This window comes from Pseudonaja textilis, chromosome 2, assembly GCF_049901715.1.
Source record: "Pseudonaja textilis isolate UNSWEBS1 chromosome 2, rPseTex1.2, whole genome shotgun sequence".
NCBI classification, from domain to species: domain Eukaryota; kingdom Metazoa; phylum Chordata; class Lepidosauria; order Squamata; family Elapidae; genus Pseudonaja; species Pseudonaja textilis.
The window spans coordinates 170334752-170352618 of NC_141991.1; the positions used below are offsets into that span (position 1 = coordinate 170334752).

At 38.7% G+C, this 17867-nt stretch overlaps 1 protein-coding gene across 3 annotated transcripts; it reads right to left on the bottom strand.

Moving 5' to 3' along the window:
• Positions 1-583: 583 nt before the first annotated feature.
• Positions 584-15807, bottom strand: AMTN (amelotin). 3 transcript variants are annotated; one of them, XM_026712777.2, is made up of 10 exons: positions 15690-15807; positions 15520-15588; positions 12884-12928; positions 10981-11037; positions 9944-10021; positions 8324-8380; positions 5969-6055; positions 4790-4825; positions 2988-3014; positions 584-1980 (listed from the first exon to the last, which is right to left on the bottom strand). In XM_026712777.2, exons 2-10 carry the CDS (start codon positions 15571-15573, stop codon positions 1546-1548), a joined length of 876 nt encoding a protein of 291 aa, XP_026568562.1. In that variant the 5' UTR covers positions 15574-15588; positions 15690-15807; the 3' UTR covers positions 584-1545. The 3 variants fall into 3 exon arrangements, with proteins under 3 accessions (XP_026568562.1, XP_087782568.1, XP_087782567.1); XM_087926442.1 differs by lacking the exon at positions 12884-12928; XM_087926441.1 differs by lacking the exon at positions 2988-3014.
• Positions 15808-17867: the final 2060 nt, after the last annotated feature.

The following is a 17867-nucleotide window of genomic DNA, read 5'->3' on the forward strand; positions in this document are numbered from 1 at the left end:
CATCCTGTGGCTGTGAGTGGTGTGGCTCAAATTCGAACTGTGTCTCAAGCAGATATGTTTGCTATGATAAAATGGTCAGTGGACATTGTCCCAGATATTGGCACAAATTTCATGTTAGAAGTTGTAACAAAACTGTGGCCATGTTGTATTGTTATATTGTAATAATGTAATATCATTATATTTTAACAAAACCTGGCTATGTTCCCCAACCTGGGATGCTGAATATGTCAAGGGCCCTGTTTCCTAGCTTTATTGCTAACTGATTATGTATCTCAGCTACTGTGTAGATTTATTGTGGATGTTTTTATTGTGTGTTGTTGTTTTTAAATGTTTTAGAGCTTTAAACGTAATATATTTTTGAACTCTAAGTCACCCAGAGTCATTGATTTAGGTGGGCAGCCATAAACAGAATAAATAAGTAAACAAATACATACATACATACATACATACATACATACATACATACAGTGACCTTGGTGCCAACTGTCTGTCCTGTACTATCATCAGATAAATAGTTCAGGGGAAAAGTATAATGGTTGTAGCCATAAATGGGACTCAAAGAGAAATTTCAAAGACATTGTAATTGCATTGGAAAATACGTTTATTGATATAATGTTCATAATGCATTGTCAGCAAAAATGCAAAATATATAGCATGGCACAATTAGGTTCTCAAGGGGAAAAAAAACAGAAAATTGATGGCATGGTATGCCCCCATCAGATCAAACCATGGAATATAATTAAGTGATTAATTAACACCCTCTAATTATTTGAATGGGCTTAATAGAATTCATTCACGTGGCAATCTTTTCTTTCTTTTTTTAATAAGACATTATGGTACATAAAGTTTTGTTCCAGGTTATATATCCAGTTGGAAAAATAATCATATAGCTCAGATAAGGGGAAGGGGAATATAGTCACTCTCATTGCCATTGAAATTGTCCTACTTTGGAATTTGCATGGAAGACCAAAAAAAAAAAAGACCAAAAAAAGAGTCAGGTAAAAGTGAAACAGTAGTGGGAAGGCACAAAGAAGAAACATGTTGAAATGTTAATATGAACTCTAATACTCAATATGATCTGGAAAAGGGTTGGGCAGCATGGGCTATTTGCTATTCATTTTTTAAAAATGACTCCACTTCCTTTTTCACACATGTCTGGAGCAGAGAGTTCTGCCTTTGTGCATAGAGTGCTACTTAATCTTTTTAAAAACCATGCAGGTTCAGGCACTTAGTATATATTATCTGAAAGGTGCGAGTTTGGAGAAAACTAGTTTATAGCCATGGTTATGTAGAGTACTAAACTGGCCACATATGTTGCTAAGGAATAAATGTGAAGCTTTATTTTTTTTTTCTTATAAAATAAAAAAATTCCAGATTATTAAGATCTGACCCTGGAATTAGATTCTGCTTGTAGTTGTTTTGGATGTCTGATCTGGAAATGCCCACATCTTTTGAAGAAATCATGCTTTTATTTCTTAAACCCAAAATAAAAAGGGCTCCTCGCCACTTCTAGCCCGAATTGAAAAGCTGCTGTCACCCCACACGTCAGGGCAAATTCAGGGGCTTACTAGCCACAGTGTTTATTGGTATGTGTCTGTCTCCTCTCACAAGTTGTTGAGAGAGATTGTGAGGGCTCTGCGTATTACTCATATCGAATTTTACGAGAGAGGTGGGTGGTTCCCGAAGCTCACTTGGTTCCATATTGATGTCCGGAGTTGGTTCAACAAACAGGCCACTTGTCCCAGTGTCTGGTTGTCTGAAGGCAGAGGGAGTTGGGTACAACTCCCCTGGAATCTCATTCAGTCCATCAGTGGTTGTGGGGAAGACCTTCTGGATGCCTGCTGCTGTGCCTTCAGGATTGGCCTGGCCCACTGGAAGGAATCCATCTTGAGCTTCAGGAGGGGGTTCAGCTTGGCCTGAAGGGAACATAGCGCCTTGCATGCCAGGAATGAGAAGCCCAGTGAAAAACTGTGAAGGTGACTGCCAAGGCAAAAAGAGAATATGTATCAAGAAGTTAAAAGATCTCATGGAGTACTTTGGACATTATAGAGAAAGAGGGAGGAGAAAAGGATGAAAAGACAGAGAATGTAGAGTAGTATTACTCCTCCATTTAAAAAATGCAAGGAATTCCTGAGCCCTACTTGTTAAAGCAGGGGTCTCCCACCCTATAACTTTAAGACTTGTGGACTTCAATTCCAAGAATTCCTCAGCCAGCAAAGCTGGCTGAGGAATTCTGACAGTTGAAATCCACAAGTCTTAAAGTTGCCAAGGCTGGAGACCCCTGTGTTAAAGGATAACAATCCTATTGAAAACATTCTCCACTTAAAGGGCTTCCCAGTCTAAATGCAAATTCTCAAGACAGAGAACCATTCAAGGACAAAGCAAGACCCTGAAAGGTATAGAACAAGCCTTGTTCGTGTATACTATTTTTAAATGACCAGCCAAAGTTTTAGCAATTATTTCTAGATTTACACCCATATATCTAAATTAGCTTCTGTAAAATTGTATACAAATCTGTACTATCTTTTGTCTTCCTGTTTTGTCTTTTCAAACTGTAGTATAAACTCTAAAGCAGATGAGGAAAGAAGGAGGGAGGGAGGGAGGAAAGAAAGAAGGAAGGAAGGAAGAAGGAAGAAGGGAGGGAGGAAAGAAGGAAGGGAAGGGAAAGGAAGGGAAGAGAAGAAAAGGAAAGAGGGAGGGAGGGAGGGAAGGAAGGAAGGAAGGAAGGAAGGAAGGAAGGAAGGAAGGAAGGAAGGAAGGAAGGAAGGAAGGAAGGCCTAATGTTTTGATAAGAACCCAAATGAAATATCCTTGCCTCACCAATGTGAATTGGTGAGGTCCTTGGTCCCCTATTGGCATTTTGTCTGACCCTGTGAAGAAGGCATAGAAACTGTACATCTATCACACAGTCTGGATGGTTTGGAATTGGGCTGGTGATAATTCTGAATGATCCCATGAAAATAGAAATATGTTAGCAAATTATTTACCATTTCCTCAGAGCTGAGCACTGCACCCTAGAATACCAATCAGAAAATGCGGGTTTGAGGGAGCAGAATGGAATAAATAAACATTAAGGGCATGGAACAATGATTTCTAAAAAGTTTATAAAAATGCTTCTGCTGGTGGTGGTGGTGGTGGTGGTGGTGATGATGATGCATAATCTTATTACAGCAGATACAGGGCTGTCCAAAATAGGTGTTCCAAAATCTACAGGATTATGGGCATGGAATAGCATTCAAAACTCCACAACTTTAATAATGAAACCAGGCCCACCATCCTGTAGATCTTTTCACACACACACGCCTTCAATAAGATCTTTGTGATAGGCTAGGTTTGGAATCGGACTCTACAAGAATGCACAATTTTAGTATCATATGGTATATTAACAGGATATTGAAAGCCTAAGAGTTTGTTTCTCTCCATTTTAATACTAAACATAATCAAGACAGGGCAACCTTGATTTATTTCCTCATTCCTTGCTATCTATTCCACAAGTTCATATTTCCTTCTCCAAGACCACCTCTGTACATCCTTCCCCATGGATGTTATATGTGGGAGAGCAATCTGGGGTTACACACAACCCTCCCACAGCCTCATGCTAAAGAACATCTAAGATTTTTGGCCCTTTTGTTGGATTTTGCTTTATTCTGATTGTTTTAAGAAAGCAATAGCAATAGCACTAAGACCTAAACTTTGCTTCAAAGTGCTTTACAATCCTCTCTAAGCAGTTTGCAGAGTCAGCCTATTGCTCTCAACAATCTGGGACTTCATTTTATCAACCTCAGAAGGATAGAAGTGTGAGTCCACCTTGACCTGGTGAGCACTGAACCCTTGGCAGCCAGCAGAATTAGCCTACAGTCTTACCATTGCACCACAGAACTCTTAAGCAAAAGCAAAACTTCTAAAATACCTTTTCCATTAAACCCCTTAAAGCCAGACATCCCACAAAATGGGAAATTATTTGCATAATTGAAGGACCCTCTGGAAGTGCTCTGTGGCCCTTGAGTCCAAATACCTTTCCTAAAAGAACCTAAATCCTCTTTTTTTAAAAAAAAATTAAGAATTGGTTTTGTTAATGCTAAATAGTTGTCACCACAGTGATTTCATGAGATTAATCCAAAGAGCACAAATATGTTTAGTTCAATACTGCTTTGAAGTGGATTAGTGAAGGATAGATAAATCCATTTCCTGTGAAATCAAGGTCTGAAATGGACTTCAGTCAAGCCAGTTAGCAACACCAGAAATGATGCTCCAGTTCCTCATTTTTTAAGAGTCCTGACCACCCTGGAAAAAGATACCCTGTCAGATATGATGCTGAAGAAAAGAAGTCCATTGCATTGTCTTCCCATGTGCGTTTCACACATGGTAGGAATGTGGGAGAAAGTTGTTTCATACTAAGCCAGGCCACTGTTCCATTTCATTCGGTCCCATTAAGATAAAAAAAAAAGCTGGTTACTCCAGATGTTTCAGAGAGGTTGCCTTTCTAGACCCACTTGCAGATGCTAGGAATTGAGATATTGGGCATGGCAAAAAATGTCTGGATAGCCAGTCATAAGGATCACAACTGGACCATTTTTCCTCCATTGGAAAAGGGTTAAATTAAATGATTTCACAATTTATTCATACCCACTTCAGGCTATGGACATTTCCAATAAATGATTGAATAAGCACTGTTGTTCCAGCAAAAACAAGCCAGACATCTACTTCAAAAAAGCAAAAGTATTCATTATGCAACAACAACAAAAAACAGCCTGAAAATTTCAAGCAGACTTTCTGTCTCACTTCTTACCTGTGGTCCCATCTGTGTAACTATAATTGGCAGCATCTGCAAGACAAGTAGTAATAACTGTGTGTATGTCACACCTTTAGTTAACTGCAGTAAGACTAAAGGAGGAATTGGCTTTTGGGGTAGTTTGTCTTTTAGTTATTCAGCTATTCAGTATTTGTAAAACATGCTTCTATTCTAACCTTGTAATCCTTTGGATTACTAGTCAGCCTTTCTTTAGATTCACTTTAAGTTACTCTTTCCACAAACATATTTAAGTTGACAAAATCAATGTAGCCAGTATGACAATTCTGCTTGGACTTTCTCCCACCCCTCACCCCCATAATGCTAGTATAATGCTCATTCTCTTGCACCTCAACTTTCTCCAATCAGTTTGACTCCAATTCCTACCAGCTTCAGCCGTCATTGGGGGAAAATGAGCCATAGGAAATCAGATTTCAATGAAGGCTACATAGGTGCAACCTTCTCAATATTTAGAGCTGTTAAACTGCCACTCCAAATAACCCTTTGATTCCTTTGATATCTGGAGCAGATGGAAACTAGACAAATTGTTTTGGAAAATCACAGACTGCCTATTCTCTTCCTTTAGCTTTTCTCTCCTACAACCATTTTTTGCCTTTCTGTAAGTTGTTAACTCTCTGAAAAAAATGTACTGTATTTAATATTAAACCATTATGCAGAGTAATATGTCTATGGAGATTCTCAGTCATCCAGGTCATGGTAGTCCCAAAGGTACTTTTTCAAGAGGCAACGGCACTTTCTGGTTTTTCTTTGAAGATATTTCGCTTCTCATCCAAGAAGCTACTTCAGCTCCGACAGGATAGTGGGGAATGGAATGGCTATTCTGTCAGAGCTGAAGAAGCTTCTTGGGTGACAAGTGAAACGTCTTCAAAGAAAAACCAAGAAAGTCCAGTTGCATCTTGAAAAACCACCTTTGGGACACGCAAAGTAATAGGGTGTGAATATATACCGCATATAGACACAGATGATCACAGGCACTGATTTAAGGAAATTAAGAAAGTTATTTATGTTTACTATCCAATGTCTACGCCTGGAAGGTAAGTGCATTTGCTTCTTATGATTGCTGACTTAGTTAGGTTTCAAAATGGAGAAAGGTGAACAGTGGAAACAGACAAGGATATTAGCCAACCTGGATTTTTAGAGGAGTTATAAAATACTCACTGCTTGCCCTGGAGGTAGCTGCTGTGGTACAGTCATTCCCCCACCAACTATAGGCAATGTGGATAATATTCCTAGGAGAGAAGAAAGCTGCATGGAAAGTGGATTAGAACATGATTAAAAAGAAATTACAGAAAGAAAGAAAGCAATTCCCTTTGCGTTGGGTGACATGATTAAAATCTTCAACATAAATAATATTTTTGTTTCTTTCTAATGTCAAATATAGCACAAGAGAAGGACAACAGTTTTATCACCATGATCCTGAGCAAGAAATGTAGTGTTTCCCACTCACACATCACTGATGTTTCAACTGTCAGGCAAAGCACCAGGATTTTGGCACCGAAGTTAAGGATTGGTTGTTCTGCAATGTCTGAAAACTTCATATTCTACCAACAAAACAGGGTAAGAACCCTGTGACCTTCCAGATGTTACACATCTGGATTCACATTCTAACCATCCCTGACAATAAATCCTGGTGGTTGGAGATGGGGACAGTTGTACAGCTGGAAAAAAATGCTACTTGCATGAAAGTGCTGTTTAAGAGCCATTTAATGCTATTAGTACTGATTTAGTTGGATACTAAATGAGAAACTAGAAAAGCCTGCCTGTCTGAATTCATTTATATTTTCTTAGTTGGCTGGTTCATTGTAAAATGTCCATCTTTTGTTCTTGCAAGGGAATTATTTTAATCCACCGAAATCTGATGAATGATTCCAGTTATGTATTCTACCATCATGGCTGTTCTTTTATCTACTTTTTCCAATTCCTGTGGAAATGTATCACTTCCAGTGTCCTTCTTGTATCTTTATCGCCTTTCTTATATCGGAATCCCCCCCATCTATGTTTACAGGATTTATTGATTGATTTCTCCCTTATTCATTGATTGATTACATGCCATCAAGTCAGTGTTGTTTCTTAGCAACCACATCAGTAGATTTTTTTCCTGGAAGATCTGTCCCCAACCTGGTACTTCAGGCCTTTTAGGAGCATTACAATCATTATTATATTACATTATTAAATTTAAAATTATTAAAATTATTATGAAACAAAACAAATTTACAGATTCTAAAGCAATAGAACAGGAAGGGTCCTGCATAACTATTCATCATGAATGCCATCCGAGATGTAGTTTACAAATAGGGCATAATCACAAAGGCATCCTTTTGTCTTCAAAAGTGTCAAAACGGAGTGTGGGGGCTCCTGTTTTGACTCCAAAAAGGCAAGAGCCTTAATGTGAGAAGGAACATTAAAATGTTCCTTGCCTCTTTTGAATATTATTTACCATTGTTATGCTTTTAATATTTTATTGTACAGTATATCACCCAGAAATGGGCAGTTCTTAAACATGATATAGAAGATAGGCAGATAGACAGACAGACAGACAGAATGTTTATAGGCAGCTTGATCTCAAACTTTCGCAAACAATAATCCTTTCAATTGTCCATGGGAAGCAGAGCAGATACAAAACAGAATCCTGCATTCCACTGAGTGGAAACCTAATATTACTTTGACTTCCAAAGATGACAGTGGGGAAAATAGTTCCCTTATTCAAACGTCTCTTCTTTATTGAAAATCCATTACAAGCTGGACGGTGCCTATAAGAAGGATCCTATTAAAAAAAAACTCTGTGGGTTAAACAATCCGTACTGTCAGAGCTCTCTTAAATACTGAAGAGATTCTCCATCATTTTGTGGTAATTGCCATGTACTGCAGTCACAATTGCTGGCTAAGTACTTCTCAGAGCATCTACTGTTAGATATTGCTAAAGACTCTTCTCCGCTTGTGGCGTTCTTCTTTTTCTTCAAGAAGTGATCCTATCCCAATTTTCTTGCCAAGAGGGTTTTAGTTCTTTGATTTGCAGAAGCGGTAAGAAAACAGCAGCATCCTGCAATGTTCCAAAACGAATTTCTCTAATAGGTGGCTGCATGGAGCTGGGTGAATTTAGAACTGGCCCCTCTCGTTTAAGTTTGGAGAATTTTGCTAACATTGACCAGATAGAAAAACATTCTGATTTTTTAAAAACAGATACCAAATGCAGAATGCTCAGCAAACTTTCCTTTCCCCTTCCACTAACCACCTGCCTGTACCATTCAGGCAAACTTGATATAACAAATCTATAGCATGGGAAAGTAATATTCTCATGGAGAAATGAAAATGACTGAACCATTGCCAAGAAAGCCCTATATGTAGGGCTATAAAATCTGGGTTACAAAAGTCTATATGGCCATTAGCAGCTCAAATTTAAATTTTGCTGTCGTCCACTTGTTGGGATGTTTGCAGCCCAGATCTGCCAGTCATCTGATCGATAAAACAAAGCATATACAATACTATACTTGCTTAGTGCAGAAAGTAACTTACATAATTCATATCTATCGGGAACACCTGATTCTGTGGTAGGCTGAGGACAGGAAAGTTCTGTAATACAAAGAATGGATGGGTTTTTAAAACTGACTCTTGCAAAAGTTTTAATGCAATTCTGTACGTGGCTATTCAATTCAATTGGAATCGCTTCTAGCACCCTGAGCCAGAAGGCATAAAATAATAATTGCTAGACCCGGATTAGAGCAACAGTTCTTCACACTTTGCACTTTAATGTTCAGGGACAGAAAGCATATCTGCAGAGTAATATCTGGCAAATAAATCACAGGTAGTTTTTCACAAAATAATTTTAACCCTTCATCATAATCGGACGGCTAGACATTAGCTGCCTACTAAGATATATAATTATTTGTGCTTGAGCTGTTTACCATACATGTATACATTTTAGCTTGGAGGGCAGCATCTTTTAATAGAAAATGATCTATAATATTTGCAGAATAGTGATAGAAATTTTTTAAACCCTTTGACTTTAGAAAATTCTCCACTAAATTATAACTACCATCTTCTGATTTGGTGTGACAACCATAGTCTTGTGGTGGCGAATAAAATTGACACTGATTTTTATATTACCATTTTTATATTTGTAGCCCCCCGCTTTGTATAGCAGAGAGGGAGAGAACTGATACACTTGATCAGTTTTGTAAATAGTATTTTAGTCCAGTTCATTTTTCTGCTGTCAGTTTAACAAAACTTCTCTGAGTCTCTCTATGCATTCAAACATAGCAATAGTGAAGAGAACTAATCTTCTATACTATAGTTGTTCCTGCTAATCTTTTTTCATTCTCTATTTCAAACCAAACATCAATCGCAATGGCCAACCTACTACACATGTGTCAAAGGTGACGTGCCACCTTTGGGGTGACACACCTGCGTCCACTAATACAACAATTATTCTTGAAAGCATGCCCTGTTCTCACACAATTTTTAGATGCTGTGGACTTTGGAGCCTGTATGAGAATGTGGTGTGCTCTCATATAGCCTCTGGAATCTCTGAAAACTATACGAAAACAGCCTGTGTTTTTGTAGAGGCTGTGGAGGATCATTCTCCAAGGCCCTTCGAGAACAAAGGCCTCATGTGACCCAGAGAAGCCTAGGGCAGGCCACAAGGGCCTGTCAACAGCAAAAGAACACAACCTGGAGCGGTAAGCAGTGCATGGCTAATCCTGGACAAGGATTGTCCCTGAGCCACAGGGACAATTTTGAGTGCCAGTGGTGGTGCTAGGGCTGAAGATGAGACCTAGGCCTCTACATAAGTTCAAGACTCTACACTGCCGCCAAATGCAGGGTAGCCTAGATTGGGGAAATTTTTTTAAAAAGTTTCTCTTTTATTTGGCCAGATCTATGTGACACACCAACAAAATCAAATTAGGCATTTTGATAATTTTTGTCATGCCAAACCCCAAAGATTCATCATCAATGGTCAACGGAGTTCTGAATTCCTAGATTTCAACCCACTTCTAACTAAGAAGAGGATTTTAGTTGGACAGAGCCTAGATAGCAGCAGGTGGATGCTGAATTTTGGTTTTCCCTTTCAATACTATTCAAAAGATAGTGTCAATGAACAAAATGATGGTATATTAATTTTGTTTTTTAGCTTACCACATTTGGAGGCTGATTTACTGGTAAGTTTAGATCTGGAACCAGCTTTGCTGGAGGCAGTACAGCTCTTTGCCGGGACTACAATTTAGAAAGGAATAAGGTAAATACTTTTATTTGTTAAATTTATATTTTGTCTTCAGAACCCAAAGCAACATATGTTGCACTTCCTTTTCTCGTTTATTTTATCCCCTCATCAATAACATTGTCAGGAAAGTTGGCGAAAGTCCCAAAATTACTGATGGAAATTCCATGGCTAAAACTGGACTAGAACTTTTATCTTCCTGAACTTAATCCAAGGTCTTAACTACCAATACCACGCTCAGTTAGATACTGAAATTTAATTTAAATTAATTGAAAGGATCAGGCTAAGATTTTGTGATTATTTACATTTTAGAGCAAGAGTCCTCTCGGAGAATAAAAAGCATACTTCCATCTCAAAGTCCTGATCCATTTTCCAATTTTTATTAGTATTATACATCATAGCAACTGCCTTTGCTAACATGATTTCGAAGAGTATTTTCATTCTCTCCCTCTTAGTCTAAGACTCTTAGTATCTTTGTACATAAGACTTTCAATAGTCAACAAGGTTTTCAGTTGTAAGAGTCTCTAGAAGTAAAGCATGCTGACTGAGGAATTCTGGAAGTTGAAGCCCACAAGTTTTAAAGTTGCCAAGATTGAACATCCTATTCTAGGCTAAATTGATTGCCATTAGTTTTGGGTTTTTTTTTTTAAAGCTATTATCTAACAAACATATAATAAGTTTATTTTCTTCAAGCCAGCAAGAAGATTAATCAGTAGCTACTTGCCAATTTTATCTCATTTTTATTTGTTGTGTTGTTTTTATTCCATTGTTTGGGTTTTTCTTATTGCATTTACTTATTTTATTTATTCAGAATGTGTTATTTGGCTTCATATCATAAATAGAATTGTTCTTATTTTATAGCCCTGTATATCAGAACAATTGTAGCACAAGACAGCTAAAATGTGACCTTTTTTAACCAATGTTTTTCCATTAAGAGAAATAAAAACGGCCATACCTGAGCTTGCTGTGGAGTGTTACCGATGGCTATATATCTGTGCAACAGGCGTAATATCTGGCAAATGAATCACAGATAGTTTTTCATACAATGATTTAATATTTCATCATAATCAGACCACTGTAAGTTAGTTGCCTGCTAAGATATATAATTATTTGCAGATTTTCTTGTGCTGGAGCTGTTTACTATGCATGTATATACTTAAGCTTGGAAAACAGCTCCCTTTGATGGAAAATTATCTATTATGTTTGCAGAATAGTAATGGAATATATATATTTTTTTAACCTTCTCACTTTAGAACATTCTTCATTGAATTATAAATACAATAGAATACAAACAGCATGATTAAAATAGATTCTTAAAAGACTATAGTTTTGATCAGTACCTTTGATTATACAGAATTTCCAACAATAATTACAACAAATAAATTAAAAAAAAATTCCCCAGGAAGTGAAAAAAAAATCCTGAAGTTCTGCATATGCTTATTCTGGCTGCAGTTTTGCTAGCCAGCTGCTTACATTCCAGGAACAGCTATGGGATTAATGCTGGAAGTCTAAAATTACTTCATTGAACATATAAAGATTTACTTTTGAGTAAACATGCCAAAGACAGCACCGTACATCCGTCTTTCCCAATATGACATGCTCCACCTGTGTGGGCCTCTAATTCCAAAACCTTCCCAACCAAAGTGCTCACTGCAATACTGATTTAACTGCATGCTTGGAAAGTTGCCGTTCACAACATCTGGAGATTGCCACCTTAGAGAAGGCTGATTTACAAGATTGCAGTCACAATTATTTATTTTTAAACCCCTTTTCCTCTTTTCCTTCCATGGATAGAACAGAGGAATTCTTAGAAAGGGAAGGGTGGAAATAATGGAAACTGATGCCATATCTGGAGACAGCTCTATCATAAAATAAATTGGACCAGTGAGTAGTGACATGATTTTATATGAATTAGTGAATTGGTGGAAGGTAGAAGGATCTGGTCCATGAGGCACTTATATTCATGTGGTGTAAGTTCCATTGAAATAAATGTCTTGTTGCACTGATACATACTCCCTTCTAAAGTACTTCAAGATTACTCTGAACTTCTGAATGGATGACATGTTTGGGTAATTTGTGAGAAAGTTGATAAAAATTCTATGGAAATATTCTGCCCGAGGCACCAAATTGTCCTGGACTAGTTTTGGCCTTTTTGTGGCTACTCAAGAGCCATGGTGGCGCAGAGGGTTAGAATGCAGTACTGCAGGCTACTTCTCCAGACTACCAGCTGCCTGCAATTTGGCAGTTTGAATCTCACTAAGCTCAAGGTTGACTGAGCCTTCCATCCTTCCGAGGTGGGTAATATGAGAACCCAAATTGTTGGGGGCAATATGCTGACTCTGTAAACTGCTTAGGGCTGTAAAGCACTGTGAGGCGGTATATAAGTCTAATTGCTATGCTATTGCTGCTCTGCCTTCTCCATGGCACTAATACAGCTGCCTCCATTCCTGATTCGTCTGCTTTAGATGGTGTACTGCAAAGACAAGGGAAGCAGAGAATCACAAAGGAGCAGTGGGAAAAATCTTTGGCAGGGTTTTACCAATTCATCTTGTAACATTGGATCATTCTCTTGTTTCCTTCAGAGCATGGATTTAATTCTGATCTGAGAGAAAAGGTACCAGGTCTGATGAGAGTGTCCATTATAGACTTTTGTTTGGCCAATAACAAGAGATAAGGTGAAGGAAACTACTGGTAGCAGTTCAGACCAAAGTAGAGAAACCTACACCTCATAATAATGTCAACATTTTCTAGATAATTAAACAATTCAGAATATGTGACAGATGAACATGCAAATACACACTGCTTTGGCAACAAACAGGCCTATAGCCTCCCCCGACTGTCACCCCCATGTTATTTACTTCTTTGCTGCTGCTTGTAGCCAGAATCCCACCAATGTGGTTGATCTGAGGAGAAAGAACATAAATTCTAAATGAAGCATACCAATATATCTTAATCTTAAGCAATTTAGTTTCCACCTAAGTCATTATTCAGGCTAAGATTTGCTGCAGTAGCCTCTTACAAAGAATCTTCCTAACACTTCAGTATAGCATGGTCTATATCATCTATGAGGAACAATTCGAAGCCATTCTCACAGATATGTCCAAGGCTAGGGAGCTAGAAAAATAAGCCTTCCATTAACCACTCCTATGAAATCAAGCAGAGAAGTCAAACCTTACTTGCATTCTTTGAGTGCAAAAAATATATATGATATACATTGTTTGCCAGGCACTTCCTTATACATATAAATATTCTGGGGAGTTATTTACAACAGCCAATATTAAGATTGTATTGGTTGCCAGAAAAACATTAATATAACATATGATTCATTTCTCAATTAGTGTCCACTCCTTTTCTGATGGTTCTTTAAAAGAACAGTAGTAAAACAGAATCATACAGGGTCATCAACTGTTAAATTATCAACACATCACCAAAACATTTTAATATAGTACTGAGAAATTCTCCTGGGATTTCCTACACTGACAATCACCAGTTTGAAAGACATCCAATAGTCATGGCCAGTTATCTGCTCCCACCAATTTTCAAATTATTTTCCTACAATATTGCTCAGGAAAGGTACTAAGATGTAAATTGCTGTGAGATATGAGGTAAGTTAATTTCCAAATCAATGTCCTTTCCCTAGGGCATTTCCAATTTTCCTTTCATCCATTTGCTTCATTTAACATTTAACATCATTGATAGTTAACATTAGATGAGCCGTGGTGGTGCAGTGGTTAGATTGCAGTATTGCAGGCTACTTCTGCTGACTGCTGGCTGCCTGGATTTTGGCAATTTGAATCCCACCAGGCTCAAGGTTGACTCAGCTTTCCATCCTTCCAAGGTGGGTAAAATGAGGACCCAGATTGTTGGGGGCCATAGGCTGACTCTGTAAACTGCTTAGAGGGGGTTATAAAGCACCGTGAAGCCATATATGTCTAAATATATAAAATATATTTCTATAAAAGCGGTATATAAGCTTTTGCTATTTGATCAGAGCCGCTGCTGAGACCCAACTTTGCTCCTTGTTGCCTTGTTACATAGCCAGAGATGGGAGGCATCTTGGAAGCCAACTTAAAGTGTTCCCACAAAGCTTTTAACTTTTTTCTTCGAGAAAAGAAAATTGGGGGAAACTGATATAAGCCTACCAATATATAGAATAAAGAAAGTCAAGTCACCTGGGAGTTCAACTGAGTTTTGCTCAATTCCTGGTATCTTATATGGACTCAAATGTTTGATGTTTCCTCAGCATATGGACATTGTCTGCTATTGGTTTCTTTTATCACTAACCATTTTCTCTCCCTCTCTGTGTCTCTCCTTTTCTCTTTTCTTTTTACCTTCTTTCTATTTTACTGTATCTCTCTCCTTTGTTTATAGTTCAGCTTCACATGTATTTTGTATTCAAAATACAGCTTCACATGTATATGTGTGTGTGTGTGTGTGTGTGTGTGTGTGTGTGTATACACGCACACAAAAACTTCCTTAAAGGATGTTAAATAAGTTTAACTCAACCCTTCAAATATTTTTTCCCAATTTCTTAGACTTGTCCCCAGGGCACTGAAAACATTAAGGGGAAGATAGGGAGGCTCTGATTCAGTCTCTTTTTTTCCTCTCAACTCCTCTCAACTCTTTTTTTTTCCCCTCTAACTTTATTTCAGGAAAATAGAAACACAAGAAGAAGTATAGTCCTAGAACACTGAAATAGTATTCTCATTTTCAATTCAGCAAGCAGAATATCTTATTACTTTCGATCTCTGAACATGTACATAAGCCCATGCACAGACATGGAGTGTTATCATTGTTTAGCTATTTCCCAATGCACCAGACCTTTCACATGTGAAATCTAAGCGATGTAGTTGACTATAAGAGTGTGATTTCCTCATCTCTTCTTCAAAAAGAAGGTGTGGGAGGATTTTATACATTTTAAGCCAGTGGTTAAGATTGTTCCAGGCTGCCCAGAAGGCATATATATATTGCCTGCAGACAAGCTATTTGAAAAACAAACTAAAAGAGAAACAATGGCAAACTTCCTCCTCCAAACATCATTAAGAAAGCACAAAATCTTGAAAAAGCTTAAAATTCAGCACATGCCTTGCTCCCAGTGCTCCTTCCTACAACAATGTAAAACAAAGACATCTGTACTTATCTCCCTAGGATGTGTGGAGAAGAGAAATATCTCAGAATAGCCTTCAGAAAACTGAAATTCCATTTAGAAATGTTTGAAATTACAATTATCAGTACATGAGATTTTGCTAGCTAATGAGAATAGGTAAGGTCAGAAAAAGAACCAAATTATTTTACACAATTAAAATTCCAATTTTGAAAGATGGGGAGGGATTTGGTGCTTGCACAAGCTTAGATTTACAGAGAAGAGGTTTGTTTGGCATCAGGCAGGGTGAAAGCTGGCTCTATGCTTTATGAAATACAAAACACACTTTCGGCTTGCTAAGAAGGCACACCACCAAAAGAAACACATGAAAAAAATTTAAAGATAACTTACTGGTGTGGAGAATGTCAGCCCCAAAAGAGAAAGAAGCAAAATTATAATCTTCATATTTCAAGTTGGTACCTGTATGAAGGAATCAGAAATTTGGTTTTTTTTCCCCCTCTAGTATCTTATAAGCATCATTATTCACAATTATCAACCTTGACATTACAAGCATCTCTTACCCCACAATTCTTTTGCAGATGTAAACAGAACAACAGTTTGATGCCTAGAGTTTCATTAAAGCTCTTCCCTCAGTAGCTGTAACCGTTCTGAATGGTATCTGTCCCCCTTGAATGAATTTAAACTCCTATTCAGATGGGTAATCATCAGAGCAAAACCCACAGGTGATAATTTGTGTATCACTCAGTACCCAACATCTTATTATCAGTAAGTATCATTATGTCGCAAATGTGGTCATGGAGGGTTTTTTTTTCTTTCTTTCTGGGAAGGAATGGAATAATATATTGAATGGGCTAAACAAAATTGGGCCCATTTTTTTCAGGGTCAGAATAGATGAACAATAGCATGATTTGTAGTCTAAAAGCATCGTGTACATACCAGGATCTCAGGCAAGGTCAGAAAGGAACAGAAGGTAACAACTTAAAAATGGGCATCCGCTAACTGTATAGATACTCCAATGTGTGATTTCCCCTGTACTGCATGTATATACACTGCTCAAAAAAGTACAGGGAACACAAAAATAAGACATCCTAGATCTGAATGAATGAAATATTCTTATTAAATACTTTGTTCATTACATAGTTGAATGTGCTGACAACAAAATAACACAGAAATTATCAATGGAAATCAAATTTAGCAACCCATGGAGGTCTGGATTTCGAGTTATACTCAAAATTAAAGTGGAAAAAAACACTACAGGCTGATCCAACTTTGATGTAATGTCCTTAAAACAAGTCAAAATGAGGCTCAGTAGTGTGTGTGGCCTCCACATGCCTGTATGACCTCCCTACAACACCTGGGCATGCTCCTGATGAGGTGGCAGATGGTCTCCTGAGGGATCTCCTCCCCCACCTGGACTAAAACATCCCCCAACTCCTGGACAGTCTGTGGTGCAACGTGGCGTTGGTGGATGGAGCGAGACATGATGTCCCAGATGTGCTCAATTGGATTCAGGTCTGGGGAACGGGCGGGCCAGTCCATAGCATCAATGCCTTTGTCTTGCAGGAACTGCTGACACACTCCAGCCACATGAGGTCTAGCATTGTCTTGCATTAGGAGGAACCCAGGGCCAACCGCACCAGCATATGGTCTCACAAGGGGTCTGAGCATCTCATCTTGGTACCTAATGGCAGTCAGGCTACCTCTGGTGAGCACATGGAGGGCTCTGCAGTCCCCTAAAGAAATGCCACCCCACACCATTACTGACCCACTGCCAAAAAGGTCATGCTGGAGGATGTTGCAGCAGCAGAACATTCTCCATGGTGTCTGCAGACCCTGTCACGTCTGTCACATGTACACAGTGTGAATCTGCTTTCATCTGGGAAGAGCACAGGGCACCAGTGGCGAATGTGCCAATCTTGGTGTTCTTTGGCAAATGCCAAATGTCCTGCACAGTGTTGGGCTGTAAACACAACCCCCACCTGTGGACGTCGGGCCCTCATACCACCCTCATGGAGTCTGTTTCTGACCATTTGAGAAGCCACATGCACTTTTGTGACCCGCTGGAGGTCATTTCGCAGGGCTCTGGCAGTTCTCCTCCTGTCCCTCCTTGCACAAAGGCAGAGGTAGCGGTCCTGATGCTGGGTTGTTGCGCTCCTACGGCCTCCTCCATGTCTCCTGATGTACTGGCCTGTCTCCTGGTAGTGGCTCCATGGTCTGGACACTACGCTAACAGACACAGCAAACCTTCTTGCCACAGCTCACATTGATGTGCCATCCTGGATAAGCTGCACTACCTGAGCCACTTGTGCGGGTTGTAGACTCCATCTCATGTGACCACTAACGTGAAAGCACCACCAGCATTCAAAAGTGACCAAACCATCAGCCAGAAAGCATAGGAACTGAGAAGTGGTCTGTGGTCACCACCCGCAGAACCACTCCTTTATTGGGGATGTCTTGCTTTCCACCTGATGTCTATTCCATTCTCACAACAGAATGTGAAATTGATTGTCAATCAGTGTTGCTACCTAAGTGGACAGTTTGATTTCACAGAAATGTGATTGACTTGGAGTTACATTGTGTTGTTTAAGTGTTCCCTTTATTTTTTTTTGAGCAGTGTATATAAAAGCAAAATACCACTCATGCATCATCACAAAATATCCAGAACCGTAAAGCCTACAAACTTGAAATTTGGCATGTATGTTCCTCTTGGCTTCTAGGTGCTCACTAAGAAGGGATTT